Consider the following 18,026-nt stretch of genomic DNA (forward strand, 5'->3'; position numbering starts at 1 on the left):
GCAATTCCCGCGCATGCCAAATGCCGTCGCTAAAGACCTGGCGTCCAACTGATACACTGTGAAAAATCAGAAGCAACTTAGACCAAAATATTATCAAAATCATTTAAACAATTTGAAGCAATTTGATGTTCTTACTAATTGAACTTGATAAACTATTCATCCGTGTTAAAATCCTTTTGAATCGAAAGTTTGATAAAGTTTTCTCCAAGTGTACTTACTTCACGCACTCACACAGTAGCTGAGTATGGAATGAGGGGGAGATAGAAGGAGGGATAAGTAAACCTTGAAATTGCAGGTTCAATTATCTGTGGCCCAAGTGAAGCAAGTTAGTTGCGCTAGGCCAGAGTAAAAGCCGCAGACCCAGCCGGGACTCCAGCTCTTGGCTGGCTGGCTGGCTGACTGGTTGGTTTTTGGTGGCCAATTGTCTACCATGGCGCAGCAGTTTTGCTATTGTTATTGAACGGATGTGGCCATGTGGCAGGGGGCGTAGGAGCACCTTTACTGGGGTTTGGCACGAGTCGCCACTAGTTGCCTTCCTCTTCTATCCTTGTTGATAAATGGGCGTTAATAGGCAAGCCAAGTACTTTATATTTGGATTGTTTTCCTTCATTTTTTGGCTCTGCCAGGAAATAACTTCATTGGCTTTGATTATGAACCATGAGTCGGGACTTACCACTAAGTTTCTCCTCTTCCTCAAAGGTGTGTTCGTGTGTTCGTGTGTGTGTGTGTGTGTGTGTGTGTGTGTGTGTGTGTGTGATTTGATCAATTAAGATAAACTGTTAGTCAGTTAGTGTTTGGTTAAAGACTAAAACTAATTAGGTTTTCATAAAAAAAACTTAATTTTGTCTACATAGTTTACTTGCTTTCAGTTATTTAGTGGGGTGAATTCTAATGTTTACTCTAGAGAAAATAATTGAAAACCTTATTTTCAAAAGATTATCTTACTTATGAAAACCTTTGGACTGTTTAGAACAAAGCTACCCATTAACTCCAGAGTTCAGCTCTATCTACAGTTGAAGTCATCCAAAATCTTTATTCTGGATTCTTTTTTTGTAACCAAAAGTCTAAACGATATAAGTTGTAAATAGAGTTGTGGAAAAAGAAAGAAATTTTTATTTTCGGAAGCTGAAATCTTATGGAAAATTAAATTTTGATGATATGATATGTTCTTATATTTCAAAGATGTTTTGGCAACCTTTTCGATGGATTTCAATTGCCTTCTTACAGGTTAAAATATTGAAAACACGTATGTTTCGTAGTGGAATAGAAAATAATAGAATATAATTCGAAAGGATTTAGATCTGGGACTTAAATGTAATCATTCACATACCATTGAATTTTAAATCTTGAAAAGAAAGAAATAATTTAGAATAAATAATGATAATCTAGAATAGATCTAAAAATTCTGATTCTACAACAAAAAACTTGATGTATATATATTTGTATAAGAATCTGTATTATAATCATTGATGATAAATGGGCATGAACAGTAATGAAAGCTTTGGGATATGTTAATATAAAAACGAGGATTCTAAAATAGGGCTAAATATGGAAAAATATAGAAAAAGATGAAATTATTATTATAGGTATAGGATATAGTTGTAAACTATCAACCTAACATTATTTTACAAGCACTGGCAAAAGATGGAGATGTTAACTTCAAATTATCGGATTAACAAGAAAGAAATCTGAACTAAAACTCAAATGATTTATAATCATTGATCATGAAATGGAATACATTTGTTACACTTTCTTTTGACGCCAACAATTCTCTCTTTGAAATGAATATGCCCTGTGAAATATTTTTGCGCTACTTTAAAAGTAAGAGAGATGAGAAAAACGACAAAAAAAAAAAAACTAAGAAAAACGACTAAATGTATATACTATATAAATGAGCTAGCAGAAAAGATCATTAATGCACAGTTAAGAGCCTGAGGCTCTTCAAAGGCAAAAGGCCTTCTCACTCTCAGGTTTCACATGCTCGCTGATCGCTAGTCGCCTCATCATCATCACCATCATCATCATCATCTTCATGATCGTAGTCGCCACCGACGACCCAACAACCATTGCCACATGGACTAGAATCACCAGCAGCTGTAAAAAAACTACTACTAGAAACACTCTGTGTGGATATGTTTAGTTTTTAGTATAGGTTGAATAACTAACTATATATGTATACATACATATTAAACATGTATGGGTTGCATATCTTTTACGAGTTTCTGGACTTGACTAGAGTTAAGGCTAGTTAAGCTTCAACCTGTTCTTTTTGGCCGGTTACAGTTTTTGTCAAGTCAAACCAAAAAGGGGGACAACGGCAACAGCAGAGGGAGGAGGCTCGCTCCGCTTGGTCTGGTCTGTATTATTAACGATCATTATGAAGTTTTAACTTAAGTGGTCAATTAACATTTGCATGACTGAAATCGGAATTGGAAATTAGTGTTTAACTAATTTATGCACAAAAAGGAGTGAAAGAGAGAAAAACCAAGAGAGAAGAAGCAAAAAAACAAAAAAAGAAATGTTTCAGAGTTTTAAGGGCAATCTCATCTTATTGATACTTTTTTACAAGGCAAGTTCATTAGACGCGACAACTTTGAATTTTGTTGTTCGTTTTTCATTGGATTGCATTTTTAATTGAAATTATCAAATGCTTTTAAGGCGTGTATGTGTGTGTATTGTGTGTGTGTGTGCATCATTCCAAAAAGGTTTTCCCTTTTTAATTGTTCCCTTGGTTGGGCTGGTTGGTTGACTGGTTTAACTACATGACTTGACATAACCCGCCGCGGACGTTTTCGTTCCAATTAATAATCTATGTGGCTTGATTACTTTGTTGGTAGCCTTTGAAATTGATTTACGCCCATTCATTCATTCACTCACTCACTCTTTCAAAATCTCTGCAAGTTCACGTTTATTCTTAAGCATTTCCAGCATTTCTTTTGTTATCATTATTTACGATGTATGTACAATATTTTGATTTCAATTTTTATTTTTACTCTTTAATTTTTTGTAGCATAATTGAAATTTATGAGCCGCCGAAAAAACGAAGGCGTTCCAATGTCAAGTAATGAAAGTTTTGACACAAATAGAGAATTGTTAAATATATCATCTAGGTGCAGCTTTGTAATCATAAATAATCCAATTAATCACCAGAAATAAACAAAGTATTGTAGAATATTTGAATACAGATTTATTTTTTATTTAATTTTTATACAAATTCAAAGCTTTTAGTTTTATAAATATTATGTTCAATTTAAAGAGTTGACCACTATAAAATTTTCAAGTTGTAATATATATTAGAGAGCTTCATGAATATAAGAAAGAGTAAATTTAAGTTAACTATGAATGAATTTAATGAGTTTTAAAAGTAATTCGAGTAAATGAGTGAGTAAAATTATCTAACTAAACAAAAACGAATAGAATGAATTTGAATGTAAGTCAATAAGTTGCTACATGGTATGGTTTGAATGCACACGAATCCCAATTTTAATTTTAGTATGTATTATTTATTATACATAATAGAACTAATATACATAAGTATTGGGTTACAAACCAGAAAAAAGAGAAATTAGTATTATTATAAGTTCAGGATATAGTTGTTTACTATCAACCTAACTATATTTTACAAACTAAGGCCTTCGGCTTAGACGAAAACCACATTCATACACTAGCCTGGGATTCGAACCCGGATCCTCGTTGTTTAGATGCCTAAATGACTAGGCCAAATTGACAAATCATCTACCGGGCACTGCATAAAGAGAAATTAAATTTAGGCTTATGTTTCAAAATGAACAGAATCAGCTAAATGGCGCACAAGCTAGCCTAGGATCGCCCATGTTCCTTTCTCTGATAAGGATACCCTAAGCCTTCAACTGACAGTTAGATATGCAAACCTTTTTAGGTTCCAACATTCTAAACATAAGGACGAAAGTTAACAGAAGTTACTGAGTATCGCCAACTTATGATTTTTTTACGTTATGATAAAGAGAGAAGAATTTAACTATGAATCGATTTAGGATCGTTAACTTCTGAATGTAAGTTCCTTTTAGCCTTTTCTTGACTCAGAATAGCTGCTAACCATTCTAAAAGTAATAAAGAAAATGTTAACTTTCTAAACTAAAGGACAAAACTAAGAGACGAAAAATCCTCAACTTCTGCTTATGTGTGTTGATGACAAACTAACATCATTTAGCAAATAACTAGATCTTAGTCTAAAGAAAAAATAGTCCACTCAGTGAAGAACCATCAATTCTAAGAGTTTCAAATTGTCTTGTGAGTCTATTCAATAACAAACTGACCCTTTTGAGTTTCCATTTAATGACCTTTCAGAATCACGACTCTTTCAGGTTGGGCTTTAATTAAACTTCTTGGTGAAATAGTTATTCATCTTTAATCAGCATTGACCATATGTCGTCGTCCCTGTATGACTTAACTATATATAGTTAAATTTTATTCCGTGATTAGATATTCTTTCACTTATGAGGTTTTCAATTTGATTAGATACTCTAGAATTGAGTTTTTATGATTAGATACTTTACTTTTTTTCGAGTGCCTTCAACCAGGGCGCCGATATGTGACCATGTGGGTTTCAAGTGGAGATAATATATATATATATTTATATATACACAATTATGGGTTTCGTCAAAATCAAACTTTAGTTGAATACAAAACTGGGTTACTCTATAGATAATCAAAAGAGACAAGTCAAATGGGCCATCATCATCATCATCAGCAGAGGTAAACTTAAAATAATATATTCAGAATCTCATATGGAAAATTGTTTGAAATTTTTAAACCTCAAGTGAACTTTTTCATGTGTGTGTGTGTGTGTCTGTGTGTGTGGGTGGGAGATATGCAATGAAATGAAATTAATGATAGATAGATCCAAAGAGCTGTTGGCTAGGGTTCGGTGGGTAGCAGCATTATCTTGGGCCTGTTTGTGGTCGCTGGCATAGCACATTTTATTAACACCACGTAATCGATACAATCATTCTCATTCTCATTTTGCTGCTGCTGGCCTAGTGGTGCTGGTGGTTTTGAAGTGGGTGTCGGTCCGGTCTATTGCTCGATTTAAACTCTAGATTGGCTGTGGCCCTATACAAACTATTACTGGCCCATACTCTACACTTCGTTTTTACCCTCAAAAATCATGAAATTGATGGTGACTTTGCTTTTTACTAGTCCAAAAGTTAACTTTGCTAATCGTTTAGAGGCATTATGAAATCATAAATATTCTCTATACGTAACACAACACAACAAATTGTATTTTTGTGGGCTTGGTCTGGTCAGTTATTTATGGTAACTAGTTTTGGATATATGTATGTACATTTATAATGTGTGTGTGTGTGTGTTTGGTTGTCACCTTGAACAAGGTCGTTACATTTACATTCTTGAAATTCTTTTGGCCCAAACAATTTTATTCAACAAGTACAAAGTAAACCAAAGTAAAGTCACTTCAGGCAATTTAACAAATATTTGTCTATAGATCAGAAATTAATAGTGGGATAGACACATCTAAAATTTAGTCAATATTTTATTTGTCTTTTTATAATTTGTTAATTTATTGAAATTTTAGGCATAACATTTTTATTAATTATACAATATTTAAAAAAAGTAATAATCATCAAAGTTAAATTATTCACAAAAATTCATCTAAAATAAAAGCTTGTTTCATATTTTTTAAGAACTATCTAATAAACCATTTAATTAATCTTACGCTAGAAATTTATAAATAACTATTTTGAAATTTTTATATACTAATTCTAATTTTAAAAGATTTTTTAATTTTTGTTGTTACTTTTATAATTTTTTGACTTTAGTATTGAAATTTTAAATAATAAATTCAGAAATAAGAAATTAAATTTGATTAAAATTTTTTTCATTTTATTCTTTTTTTTATTATTTGAAAATTTTATTATTATTAAGGAAATCAATAAATTTATATAAACACAAAAAATGAACTATATTTACATTTTGGAACAAAAATGAAAGAGTTTACTACGAAATTCACTTCTTAACCGTTTCAGGACAAGTGTTGGCCATAGCAGATAGGTATTCACGTTTTACATATTAGTTAAATATTTTTTTGGTTACCCCATGTAAACTTGATCCCGAGGAGGTTAAACAATCGTAACTTAATGAAAGAATTCAACAAAAAGTCAAGTTTTAGAAGACAAAATTCAAACAAATGTTAATTAATTCCTCCTTTAGACTTGGCAATGAAAAAAACCTAATTAATTTTAAGAGCCATTTACAATTAATTACCAATTCCATAGAAAATTATATGCATTATTTAGTATGTGGCGAGATATGTATTCTTATGTACATATATATATAGTATATACTGTAGGTATTGCTATTACTTCTATTGGATTTTAATTGATTTAAACCACATTTAATTATGGTAAGAACCTTTTAAATGCTGGCGCCATTTACGACCCAACAACACAGTTCAAAACCGATCTTGTGAGCGAGAGAGAGAGGGACGAAGAAAGAGATGGAATAGATTTCATTAGAAACGCTCCTAAGTTCATTAACAGGTGTTTATATTCGTTCTGGTTACGTTTTCTTGTTTTGTCGAAGTCGTTCCGCCTTGTGGTGAATTGACCGCAACTAACATTCATTGCAATGCCCCATATAGACTTTCGTCTATATTTTTTTTTTCCTGATTAGATTAACCCCCAACCAACCCCGCCCCAAAATATAATAGGGGGTACCACTGTAAAATTTAAAAGCACTGTAAACCGTTTACGATCCATAGAACCATGTGCCATATATCTCTTCGTCTTTCGTTGTGGTTGGAGACCTCTATATATGTATACGTTGACTTCCAAGTACATATGTACACACACATCACCTCTGTCTGCTCCTCCACCACCTCCTCCTCGTGCTCTTCTTCTTCTTCTTCTGGGCAGTTCTTGACAATTGCCTTAGTTGTATTTGTTGAGTGGCACTCGCTCTAGCAAGGTTTAATATTTATTTTTGTGTGTGAAATGTTTGATGAGTGCCCTCAATGTATAATACCCACAATGTTATCTCGAGAGAGATGAGGCAACTTCCCCCCTCCTCATCCTCATCTCATACACTTTTCCTGTCGTTTGCTCTCTCGGCTGTCAATATGTGCACTAAATGTTGAAATACATTTTTTACTCTATTCAAATGAAAGAATTTTGATGGAAATTATCGAGGTTACAAGATGTATTGGCGGCCTAGACGTCTAAGTGGTTTTGCCATTTATTAATATTTTTCCCTCGTTTTAATAATGGCTCTTTCAACGTACTCATTCACTACTATCTACTATATCTATCTAATCTATATTTTCAACAAATTTCACACTATATACATACGTATAGCTATATTAGTTAGCTTTACTAAGCTTAGTATTGAGTAATCTTGCTTCAGATTAAAATACGTACTGAAAAACCCAAAGATTTTTGTACTACTTTAGTTTAAAATCTGTAAAATTTTTAAAGCATTTTTTTGAGTCTCTCCGTTTTGAATCTTAGCTCAAAACTATTGGACTACTTAACTGAGAAGTCATTCTCTCAATTATAGTATTACGAATCTTTAAGAATCGGTTTTCTAATCTCAAAACTTTTCAAATCCTAAAGTTATCACCTAATATTTTGGCAAGAATACTTTACATAACGCTTTCAACTTGATTTTTAATTTCTTTTGTTATATCCCCCATATTTTCCTTAATAATTGAACTTCAAAGGTTGTTTGTAATTTTTCCTGAACTTTCGGTTTTTGACGCATAAAATAAATAATATGCTGGTGGAGTTTTTTTGATGGTTTTGCCTGCTGTTAATTCTTATAATTTATAACCAATAATTTAAGAACCCAAAAACATAATAATAAAATATGATTTACCTAAAAGTTTTTGACTTTTTACTGACTTCAAATGGTCTTTACTCTAATTTAAATCCTATAAATTTGTCACATTTTTAAAATGTGATGTAATTCGATTTGGCTAAAATCTTTGGATTGAAATGCATGAAAAATTCGTTTCCCACGCATTTTGGACTTTTTTCCAGATTCTAACTTGAGATTTTGCTAGTTCTTATCCCTTAATTTCAGAAACAAACTTTCTTCCAATACATTTTACAGTGAACTCTATGTATGACTGTTCTAGCTAATTTCTCCTAGTATTACAGTTTTATAAGACGTAAAAGTATACTTCTAAAATTAATCTCATATCATTAACTTTGTCTATGCATAGTTTTTCCTATTTAAACACAAAATCCTCAAGGTGAATTTAGATAAAATATTAAAAAATCATCATAAATGACTTTCTACAATATTTTCTTGAATGGAAAATCAACATTTATGATCTCACGACTTTATCTTGGGATTTATTTGGTTTTTTCCTACTAAAACACAAGATCCTCAAACTAAATATTAACAAAAACGAACTTGAAAGTCTTTTTATAACCTTTCTTGAATGGAATATTAACATTTACGATCTCATGGCATTATATTTGACTTTACCTAGTTTCCTACTTAAAGTCGAGATCCTATGAATAAAAACATTTAAATTCTGTTTTATTTAAGCTACTAGAAATGTCTTCACATTTGATTTTATGTTAATCCATGCCTAGTCAGATTTATTGTTATAGTCACAAATCCTGCATTATATGCATATTGTATTCAAAAACGAAACTCTCCAACCTGCCAGTCATTTGGCTAGTTAACTATAAGTCGTAAATTTATTTCGGATAAGTATCATAAAAATGAGAATTTTTGTCACTAAATTGTTGTTGTGTGTGTATGCGCGTGTGTGTGTGTGTGGTGCCTGCAAAAAGAAGAAATTAAGAAAACCAGCAAAATGAATGGGCAAATGATGAAGTGAGGGAAAAGAGAGAGAGAGAGAGAGGGACGGGGGGACAGGCGGCAGTTAGCAGCCTCCGCGCTAAATGCTCAGACGACAAAAAGAAATAATAAGAAGCGGAATCATAAAATATATTTTTTATAGGTTCTACTCTTCTCTTCTGTGCGTTGTCTTTCTATAATATGTGTTTACCTGCACACACACACACACACACTCGCATTATATGTAGATGTAGTATTCATAGGAGTGAACGGTAGAAGAGGGAGGGAAGTAGGAAGAAGGGGAGGGCATATGTATATGGAGGGAGCGGCGTCAGCAGCGATCTCTTTTTTTCTTCTTTCTTTTCACTGATGTCATCCAAAAAAATTCTGCAAAAAAAGAAGAATTTATGACCAATTTTCTGCCGCTTGTCCACATCATCATGATCATCATCATCATCGTCGTCATCATCATCATCCACAAATGGTTTTAGTTCAAGTCCGCCGTATTTACCCCTCCCTCCGCCCCAGCTGACCCTTTTTTGGCCTTCCTTCCTCCCTTCCGCTTCTGGTGGTTTGTTCTCGTTTTTGTGATCTGTTTTTCCAACTCTCTACACACGCACAATTGAAATTGAAGAAAACTTGTTTTTTTTTTTTTTGTCGTCGTCGTTTATGATTTATGATGGATAAGGACACGGACGACATCTTTACCTGACAGTATTAGAGATATCTATAGTACAAAATCTAATGCTGCCCGGTAAGATGTGAACAGATGTCCTTGCAAGAAGAATCTTTTTGCAAGCGGCGGCAACACAGTAATTTGTTCTTTTTTTTTCTTTTAAGTGAATTTCATTTGAATTGTTTTCGTATTTCTTTTTTTTTTATCATCGTCAACCGGGGGGGTAAAGTAGAGTAGAGAAACCTTGGAACATTGACCACGATACACGATAAGAGGGTGAATGAAAGAATGTTGAAAATAATCGTAAACTCCGACCGAACGACGGACTGAAAGTCCTCCTCCTCAATGGTACTATCTTAAGCGATCGTTGGACGGTTAAAGCACTGAAACCAAAGCACTCCGATTAAACTAATCTTTGACTAAAAGTGGAATGGATAGATTAATATAGAATTTCATTCCGTCAATGTTAAAGCGGAAAAGCTTTTATTTGCTTCATTTTTTTTTTGCACTCATGAATATTTTTAACAGTTTCTTTTTGATTTTATTTGTCACTTGTTGTCTTTGTGTGCGTGTGTGGCGGATTCTATTGGATTTGGATTTCAACATTTTCTAGTATTCTTTTTGTTATAATCTTGGGATCCAGCAAAAGTTTAACTTTGTACCGCAGAGAAAAAGAGAAAGATTGAAAGAAAGAGAGGGAGATCGAGTGAAAAAAGCAACGCCTACTTCGTGAACAAACATGTTAAATATATAATATAGCAAAAAAAATACTTGCTAAAATATATCTATTGATGTTTATACATTAATTATTTATTTTTTTTTTTTGTATATTGTGGCGCCATACACACACAGACACAAGCACTCCATGCACACACACTTGCACACATTTATTAAACTTTTTTTTTGATTTTTTTTTTATGTTTTTTTATTTTTTGTTCATCACCGGAAATATGCATCGAAAAACGCCCGGTTTTTTTTTATTTTTTGTAGCCGGAGAGAGAGAAACACACACCCGTCGCGATCGACCGTTAAAAAAGAAGTGAGAAAAAAAACGAATCGAACATTCACGAACACGTGAGTCGAACATGCAACATCGAACAAAGAGTCGAACACTTCACAACGGACCAATCGGAATTCAGCTCGATTTCCCCTTTGCGACAAGTTAACTCGCGTCGCCAAGCAACATGTTCGCTCACGTTTGTCGCTTTTTTTCCTCAATTTTTTTGGCGCTTTTGTAACGGTCGCTTTGAGGCTTACCTCGCCCCCCTCTTTCAAACAACTATCTTGTATATGTATAAATTAGCTGCAGCATCACACACGCCCCCTTTTTGCACCGCCCGCACTGGTTTTTTTTTATGTTGTGTTTCATTGATTAATCAAATTGAAATTTGTGAAAAAAACGGAAATAGGCGAAAAAGAAGGGAAAGAAGCACATGTTTTATTTTTTTTTTTTTGGAAATCATGTGCCGAAAATACGTTACATACTCATACAATCAAACATTTTTATTTCCAATGCAAATTGAGCATACAAATTATAGAAAATTTTGAGAAAAATTGATGGAACTCTGGCGTTGTTTAGTCAAAAAAAATGTTTAAAATAGTTTTTTGCTTTAATTTATTTAGACATTATAAATTATTTAGACACGAAAAAGAGTTTAAGATAAATTTATCGTCAATGCAATCTTTTTCGAAATATTGTAAAATGATTCATGAACAAAGAAACCTTTTTTGAACTTTTTAAATTAAAAATTAATCAAAAATTAAGCCTTACTAAAAGTTATTTTAGGGAATCAAAAAACGCATATTAAATATTCCTTATTTATATTTCGCCGTTTCTGCATCGTTTCCAAAACAACAACATATTCTACAATCAAAAGATTTAAAAAGTCTTGCGATTTGAAAACATATGGGGAAACAAGCATTAATCTTGTCTAAAATTGGCACAATTTCCATAACAAAATGTTATAAATGTTTAGAAAACTAAATTAATACGTTTTTGATTCGATATTCCTCGTGTATTTAAAGGTTTTTTCTTTTGACCAAGTCATTTAATTTGATACCTGCCGTGTCCCATATGGATTACCTTTGCACTCCATTGCTTACTCATCTGATTCCTCATTATAGCATTAAATTGTCGTTGCTGGAAGTTTTTCGTATTCATTATAAAACCATGACATGAAGTTTTATTTCCGTCCATGTCAATTCGTTTTTAGAACTCACTGACATTTATATTTTTGTACTTTTTTTTTTATTTGGGGTGTTTGAAAAATTTTCCCCGTCGCAGCTTTCATTAACACCAATTCTTGTTTTCTTTTTTGGTTTTGCTTTTTTCTTTCTTCGTTTATATTTTTTTAAGGTTTGTTTTATTTTATTTCTATGTTAATGAATTTAATAAATTTGCTTAATTGCTTTACGTTTCGAATCTGTGAGTCATGACTGTGGAGAAGGTGGACGGATGATGAAGAGAAGCCAGCCAGAAGGCGAACACGTGTAAAACGCGCCAATTTTGCGGATAACCCCTGAGGCATTACGGATTCGGTGGTAATAATACGGAAATGTGTGAAGCACGCGTGTTAATCCCAAGCAGAAACTGACCGAAAGTTAAAGGTGTTAATTAGCCATCTTTAACACACAAACACACTCACACATCATGATCAACACAAGAGTCACACATACACGGTTAGGATTAGAAATTAGAATCAATTAAAAAAGTTTTCTGGACAACTTTCTATAGGAAATGCGATTGAAACAGTTTTAATGGAAATTTAAAAGTTCTCAAACCGAAAATGCCGTCGCCCGATAGAAACAATTTTTGTTTTTTCCGTTTTGCAAAGAACCGTTGGACACATCCGTCAGAACGCGCGGCTACCGATCGACTATATCGAAGAGTATTCCGCTCTTAAATCGAGGCCTCGTGGCCCCCATCCCCCACATAAAACCGAAAAATTGGGTGGTTGGGGGAGCTCTGTAACGGAAAATTGAAGTTGAAACCAGAGGGCCGGTGCTAACTTCGTCCGCGCCGCATCGAAGTTTGTATACCCTTGCAAGTTTATTTTGTTACTCCTTCCGTAAAAGTAGAAAAACGGTTGAACAACAAAGTTATTGAGAAATTGTTGCCTTTTGTATGGGAAATATTTGATATAGTGATCCAATCCGAGATATAGAACAACTGCAATCCGACTCGTCGTGGTGATCAAGACTTCTGACTAAAATTAATATACCCTATTTGCAAGGGTATAATTAAAGTGCAGCAACAACAACACACATACACACACAACAGACTCGTAACAGACTCTGTTAAAAGCAACGGCAGCAGCGCAGCCAACGTCGCCGCATTTCCATTAGCTCGTTCGTCCCCTCTGACTAGCACCATCCTGCTTGCTCTGCTGGCTTTCATCGTGTCACATTATGCCTGCCATCTCACTCGCGTTCGACCGCATGGTTTTTGTTTTTTATACCCTACCCTTGTAGAGAGTATTATAAAATAGCTATAGATTTTGTTTTTTAAATCTAACAAATAAAATGATGAAATATTTTTGTACTCATTGATATGGAAACGATTACCGATAGCGTCTATTATAAAAATAAAAATAAATAAATGTTTTTGGATTTAATACTCTTAAACAAATCGAAATAATTAAAAAAAAAACACAAGAAACAATTTCCGTAATTGATAGATGCAATAATATCAAATTACAAAATCAGAAACTTAAGATTTCAATTCCGCGTAATATAGTCGTTAAATTGGCAACACTATTACTTACATTTGAAATTGAACAAACACTTTGGAGCAAAACCAACTTACTAACTAACTTCTTACGCTATTCTATAGGGTCTATGAAAAGAATTGAGCAGTAGCACGAATTATTGGATACAATATCCTTCGATCATTTATCTATAGTTTTGCATTTTCTCTGCCATAATTCAAATTAACTGAATTTTTATTTCAAACTATTTAAGTCCACATAAACTTCAATTAAAATCAAATTTTTCCAAGGGCGGCATAAAATTTTACTAGTTACAGCTGTTTATGCTGCTTCTTCTTTTGGCGATCCAAGAGTTGCCACTTGGTGCATTTTTTCTATAGAAACTTACTAGTTTCAGCAGGTTGGTAGGGCGCTTCGTGCAGAAACCGCCACTGCTTAAATTTTTCAATGAAATTTTTCGTAAAACATAAAATTCAAAATAAGTATATAAGTTTTTAGCCATTACTTGAAAGCACCTTCTCTATATGTATGTATGCTCTTGAATAGAATGAGAAACTGAAAGCTGAATTTGAAAGCTATTGGAATGAATTTATTTATAGCCAGATTAAGATTAGACACGATACTATGTACAAAGAGACAGAGTGAGAGTTTAAAGCTTATGAATTACATAGAACAGGTAATAGTATCATGGCCAAGGACTGCAAGTGTATATAAACTTCGGCCTGGCTTCTTTGATGTTTTTCTTTTCGATTTACTTTTCTTTGATTTCATTTTTTATGATCACTTTGGGTCTGCATCGCTCTTCTTCTTTGATATGTGTCCAAAAATGGACATGTTCACTCAATTAATAAGAAAGGAGTGGAAGGTGGAAGGAAGAAGAGGACTTTTTTAGCGTTCGTTCTGGTCATGGGCACTCTACAATTAGTTTGTAATTGAAATGCGGGTATCATTGATTTCTAGAGCCACTTGGGCAACAAAAGGTAAACGTGAAAAAACTAGTTCGAGTCTGTCTCATTAGCCTTTAGCCTGCGTCTTATTCCACAGTTCATTAAAATGATGGCAAATCATTATCAGGATTGCGAGGATGCGAGTCTAGAGAGGTAGAGGCTCTCACAGAGTGTCATCAACACGGCCGCAACTCACAAATTGCCTGGACGAAGGCAAAGACGAAGACGGACCCTCATTTTTCCTGATTTTGCGTTAAATTCCCCCTTTTCCTCTTCATCGTCATTGTCGTCGTCGTCGTCGTCTTTACTTGTCTTTCCCGTTTCAAGCCCAAAACGAACACAATCCCATCCCATTTCAATCCCAATTCCATTCCCGAAAAATGAGCGCACACCCCCCGCCAACCCGGGCGGTTAGTAGTAGCTTGTCAAGTCCGGTTCTCAATGTTGTTTTTTTTTTTGCCCTCTCTGTCTTCTTATAACGCATGTACGCATATCTCTTTTCCCTCGTTTTTTTATATTTTTTTAATTTCTCATTTTCGGGTTGAAGGACCACAACAACCAAAAGCAACCAAACTCAACTTCAACTGGGCCCCGGAGGCGGCTAATTAAAAAAAAAACCAGAAAAATGCAACAAGCATATGGATGTACCTACAGATACATATACATACATATGTACTTATATTATATATGTATCACTTCTGATCCTTAAGGGCTCTGACTCAATTTGTACTCTGTGTATTTGGGTCAGAGTATTGCCACAAAATAAATGAGGTGTATAATACCCAAAATGAATTTATTTCAAAAGTTATTGAGTTCATAGAGCGAAAGAGAGAGAGAGAGAGAGAGAGACATCTTTCTTTGCTTTCACCTTTCACAGAGCATTTCCTTCATGGCGTTGTATTGAGCAACTTCATCAGGATCTATCCTATCTCGAAGGTAGCTAGATTCACTCAAAGGATCCTGACGTTTCTTACGGCGTCGTCGCCTACAGTCAACATAAGTTACGCAATGCCAACAGCACATGGGAAACTCCATTACGGTGGAGACTCCGGATTCCTCGCAATCTTGATAAGCCGCCGGTTGCTGGCAACTACATAAGTGACAAGAACATTACTAAAAACCCTCTGTCCTGGGAATATTACGACTTACTAGTGGATCAAAGCATCACCCTCTGTGTTTTGGCATACATAAACACCGCAAACATTGGGATCCTTTTGAGTGCCGCCCACTTCAATATCACCGCTTTTTCCCTTGCAACCATTTGCTATAAAGAAAATAAAATTATTGAAGAAATAATCCAGAGAGTGTAAACTTACTGCCTGCTTCGAGTTTCTCATAGTGAACCAAGGCGTTAACGTTAACGTTAATGGTTACAATCCACAGGGAAGTAACTATTAAAAAGCACTTCATTCTCATAAGTGAATGGTTTTGTTGATTTACTACCTTATATAGGTAAGAAAAAACTCAATCTGTTATTCGATATGGCCAGGGATCATACTTCGAGTGTAAATATTTATGATTTACACAACTTTTTCATCAAGAATTGTAACAAAACGCTCTAAAAATATTGCTTACAGCTGTAGTTTAAAGTTTTTTAAGAATTTATTTATTTGTTTTGAGGGTTTACTTTCACTTACAAAACTTGAGTCGATATTTAAAGCCATAGCTACACATGCCTTCAGCTAAGAGAATTGATAAGAAAACTAGTCCGTAGATTGACTAACTTTTAGTATGAATTTGGTGTTTAAAAGCTTGACAGGTCTAATCCTATCTTAAGGTGGATGTGGGCGTCCTAAACCCATTATGAAATTCTACGAAGCTTTTTTAACAATTCAACTTTCGATTACTGCATCAATACTTGCTAAAGAATCTAGGTATAGATTTTGAGGGATTATATCTGCAATTTTAGGGAACATGTCATGTTAACAAGAGATCACTCTTTTCAGCAGCTTAAAAAGTAATATATAGGTTTTTCTGTGGGAAATTTTCATCATTCTTGTTTAATTGTTCATTCAAAATTTGTCTTGGATTGCGAACTTTTAAGAATTTTAGAACAAACTTATCTCTTAGGGAAGAAATTCCCAATCCAGAAAATCTGTAATTTTCAGGACTTTTTATCTATATTTATAGATATATTTTCGAGGTTATTAGACTTCAATTTGAAGCCCAGATGTTTGTTTTTTTTGCTCTAGAAAATATTTTTGGAGGGTTCGATCAAAAAATTAAGATTTTTCGGCTAGTTAGTAATTTTGGCTCTTCTCATTTTGTCATTATGAGAATTTACGGAAATTATACGAAACCTTTGAAGACCCACTGGGTATTAAGTTTGACATGGTTTTCTATTTTAACTGTAAATATTTATGAATATTGTTGGCATCTTTAATTCAAGGCTTTGAATAATGTTTACTTCTAGATTCTGTACTCTAAACATACAGTAACTTATGTCATTCAATTAAAGTTTACTTCCATTTTCAACAGTAAATATTTATAATTAATACAATCTATTCATTATGAATTATGTTTACTATCTAAAATTGTAAGTTTGGAGACAAATTGTCCTTGAATAAGAAACTATTTCCTATTGCACCTGCTCACTTTGCGTTCTCTAAACTCTCTTTGTCAGCTAAACACAAGAAAATATATAATATACAAAATATATATACATAAAAGTGGAGAAAAAAGAAACATTTGTTTAAGTTTGGCCAGCATTTGCCCCTTGCCTCTCATCCGTTACCTCCTCTCGTCTACGACCTCGACGATGACTTCGTCGACGTAGCCTAAAATTGGTCGCATTCGATGATGCCTTCTGTTTGGCCTCAACCGCAGCACAAGCTGCTTTGTAGGCGGCTTGTTTCGTCTTCTCAAAGTCTTCGCGAGCACTTTGCAATTGCTTTTGGAGCAAACCTACACGGTTTTTGGCTGCCTCGAGTAATTGAGTTTTCGAAGCCATTTCTTGCTGTGAACCCATTGCGACGGTTTGAATATTGGCCAGATTATCCTTGGCGGTTTTTTGAAGCTCGGTTAGGGCCTCAAATTGCTGGGTAGCAGCACGTGCTGCATCCACGGCGGCATTCATATTCATCTCTGTGTTCTGCAGAGAGGAGGACTCCTCCTCGACCACGGCGGAGGCTTCGTTCATTTCCTGCTCCAATTGCTCGACAACCATTTGCTTGCCTGTGAGTGCCGCTTCGGCTGCCTTGGCCGATTGGAAGGCCTTCTCGGCGAGTTCCTGCTTGATGTGCTGGGCAGCAGCTAGACCAGCGGCTGCTTGAGCCTCACTTGCGGCTCTGGCATCCTGGGCTGCCTTTATGGCAATGCTTGAGGACTTTTGTTTCGGGTCGCCGGGTTGAAAGATTTGTTTTACATCACATTTGCGGCCGGGATCTTCTTGACCAGGACTACATTGTTGCTGGCCACTGCCGGCTCCAGAGGATCCAGCAGCTCCTCCTACACCTCCTCCACCTACACCCGCTGCTTCACCTGCATTTATTAAATGACAATCCTCTTGCTTGAAAGCTCCCACTCCTCTTCCTCCTCCGGCACCCGTGTTAATGGACGCAAAGTCGGCATAGAGATTTGCGGGACCTTGTCCTTGGTAGTGTCTCTGTGATCAGGTGAATATATATGCAATTGGTGGGTGGACCAAGAGGAACCTCTTACCTTCACCATTCGATAGCCATTCGTGGCATTCATGATATTTAAAACAAGCAGTAGCCAAAGATATGAGCTGCCTCGTATGCGCATGGAGAAAGTTGTTTTACTTGGTCACTTCTGCTCATCGCTCAGGATTCTATATATATTTATATTGAGAAATTGCTCAAAGTTACTGCGATTGAATTACAAAAATGCTATTTGAGTGAAGTTTGAATGGTATGCTAATTGGGCTAT

The 18,026-nt window shown here is 34.7% G+C and overlaps 2 protein-coding genes across 2 annotated transcripts; both read right to left on the reverse strand.

Annotated features, from left to right (window-relative positions):
- Positions 1–14,929: 14,929 nt before the first annotated feature.
- LOC6640296 lies at positions 14,930–15,565 on the reverse strand. Its single transcript, XM_015178865.3, has 3 exons — positions 15,455–15,565; positions 15,288–15,402; positions 14,930–15,228 (listed from the first exon to the last, which is right to left on the reverse strand). Exons 1-3 carry the CDS (start codon positions 15,552–15,554, stop codon positions 15,003–15,005), a joined length of 441 nt encoding a protein of 146 aa, XP_015034351.2. The 5' UTR covers positions 15,555–15,565; the 3' UTR covers positions 14,930–15,002.
- A 1,117-nt stretch (positions 15,566–16,682) lies between these two features.
- On the reverse strand, positions 16,683–17,986 carry LOC26528983 (glycine, alanine and asparagine-rich protein). Its single transcript, XM_015178882.3, has 2 exons — positions 17,799–17,986; positions 16,683–17,742 (listed from the first exon to the last, which is right to left on the reverse strand). Exons 1-2 carry the CDS (start codon positions 17,880–17,882, stop codon positions 16,831–16,833), a joined length of 996 nt encoding a protein of 331 aa, XP_015034368.1. The 5' UTR covers positions 17,883–17,986; the 3' UTR covers positions 16,683–16,830.
- Between the last annotated feature and the right edge of the window lie 40 nt (positions 17,987–18,026).

The sequence above is a fragment of the Drosophila willistoni genome (assembly GCF_018902025.1).
Source record: "Drosophila willistoni isolate 14030-0811.24 chromosome 2L unlocalized genomic scaffold, UCI_dwil_1.1 Seg196, whole genome shotgun sequence".
Classification (NCBI taxonomy): Eukaryota; Metazoa; Arthropoda; class Insecta; order Diptera; family Drosophilidae; genus Drosophila; species Drosophila willistoni.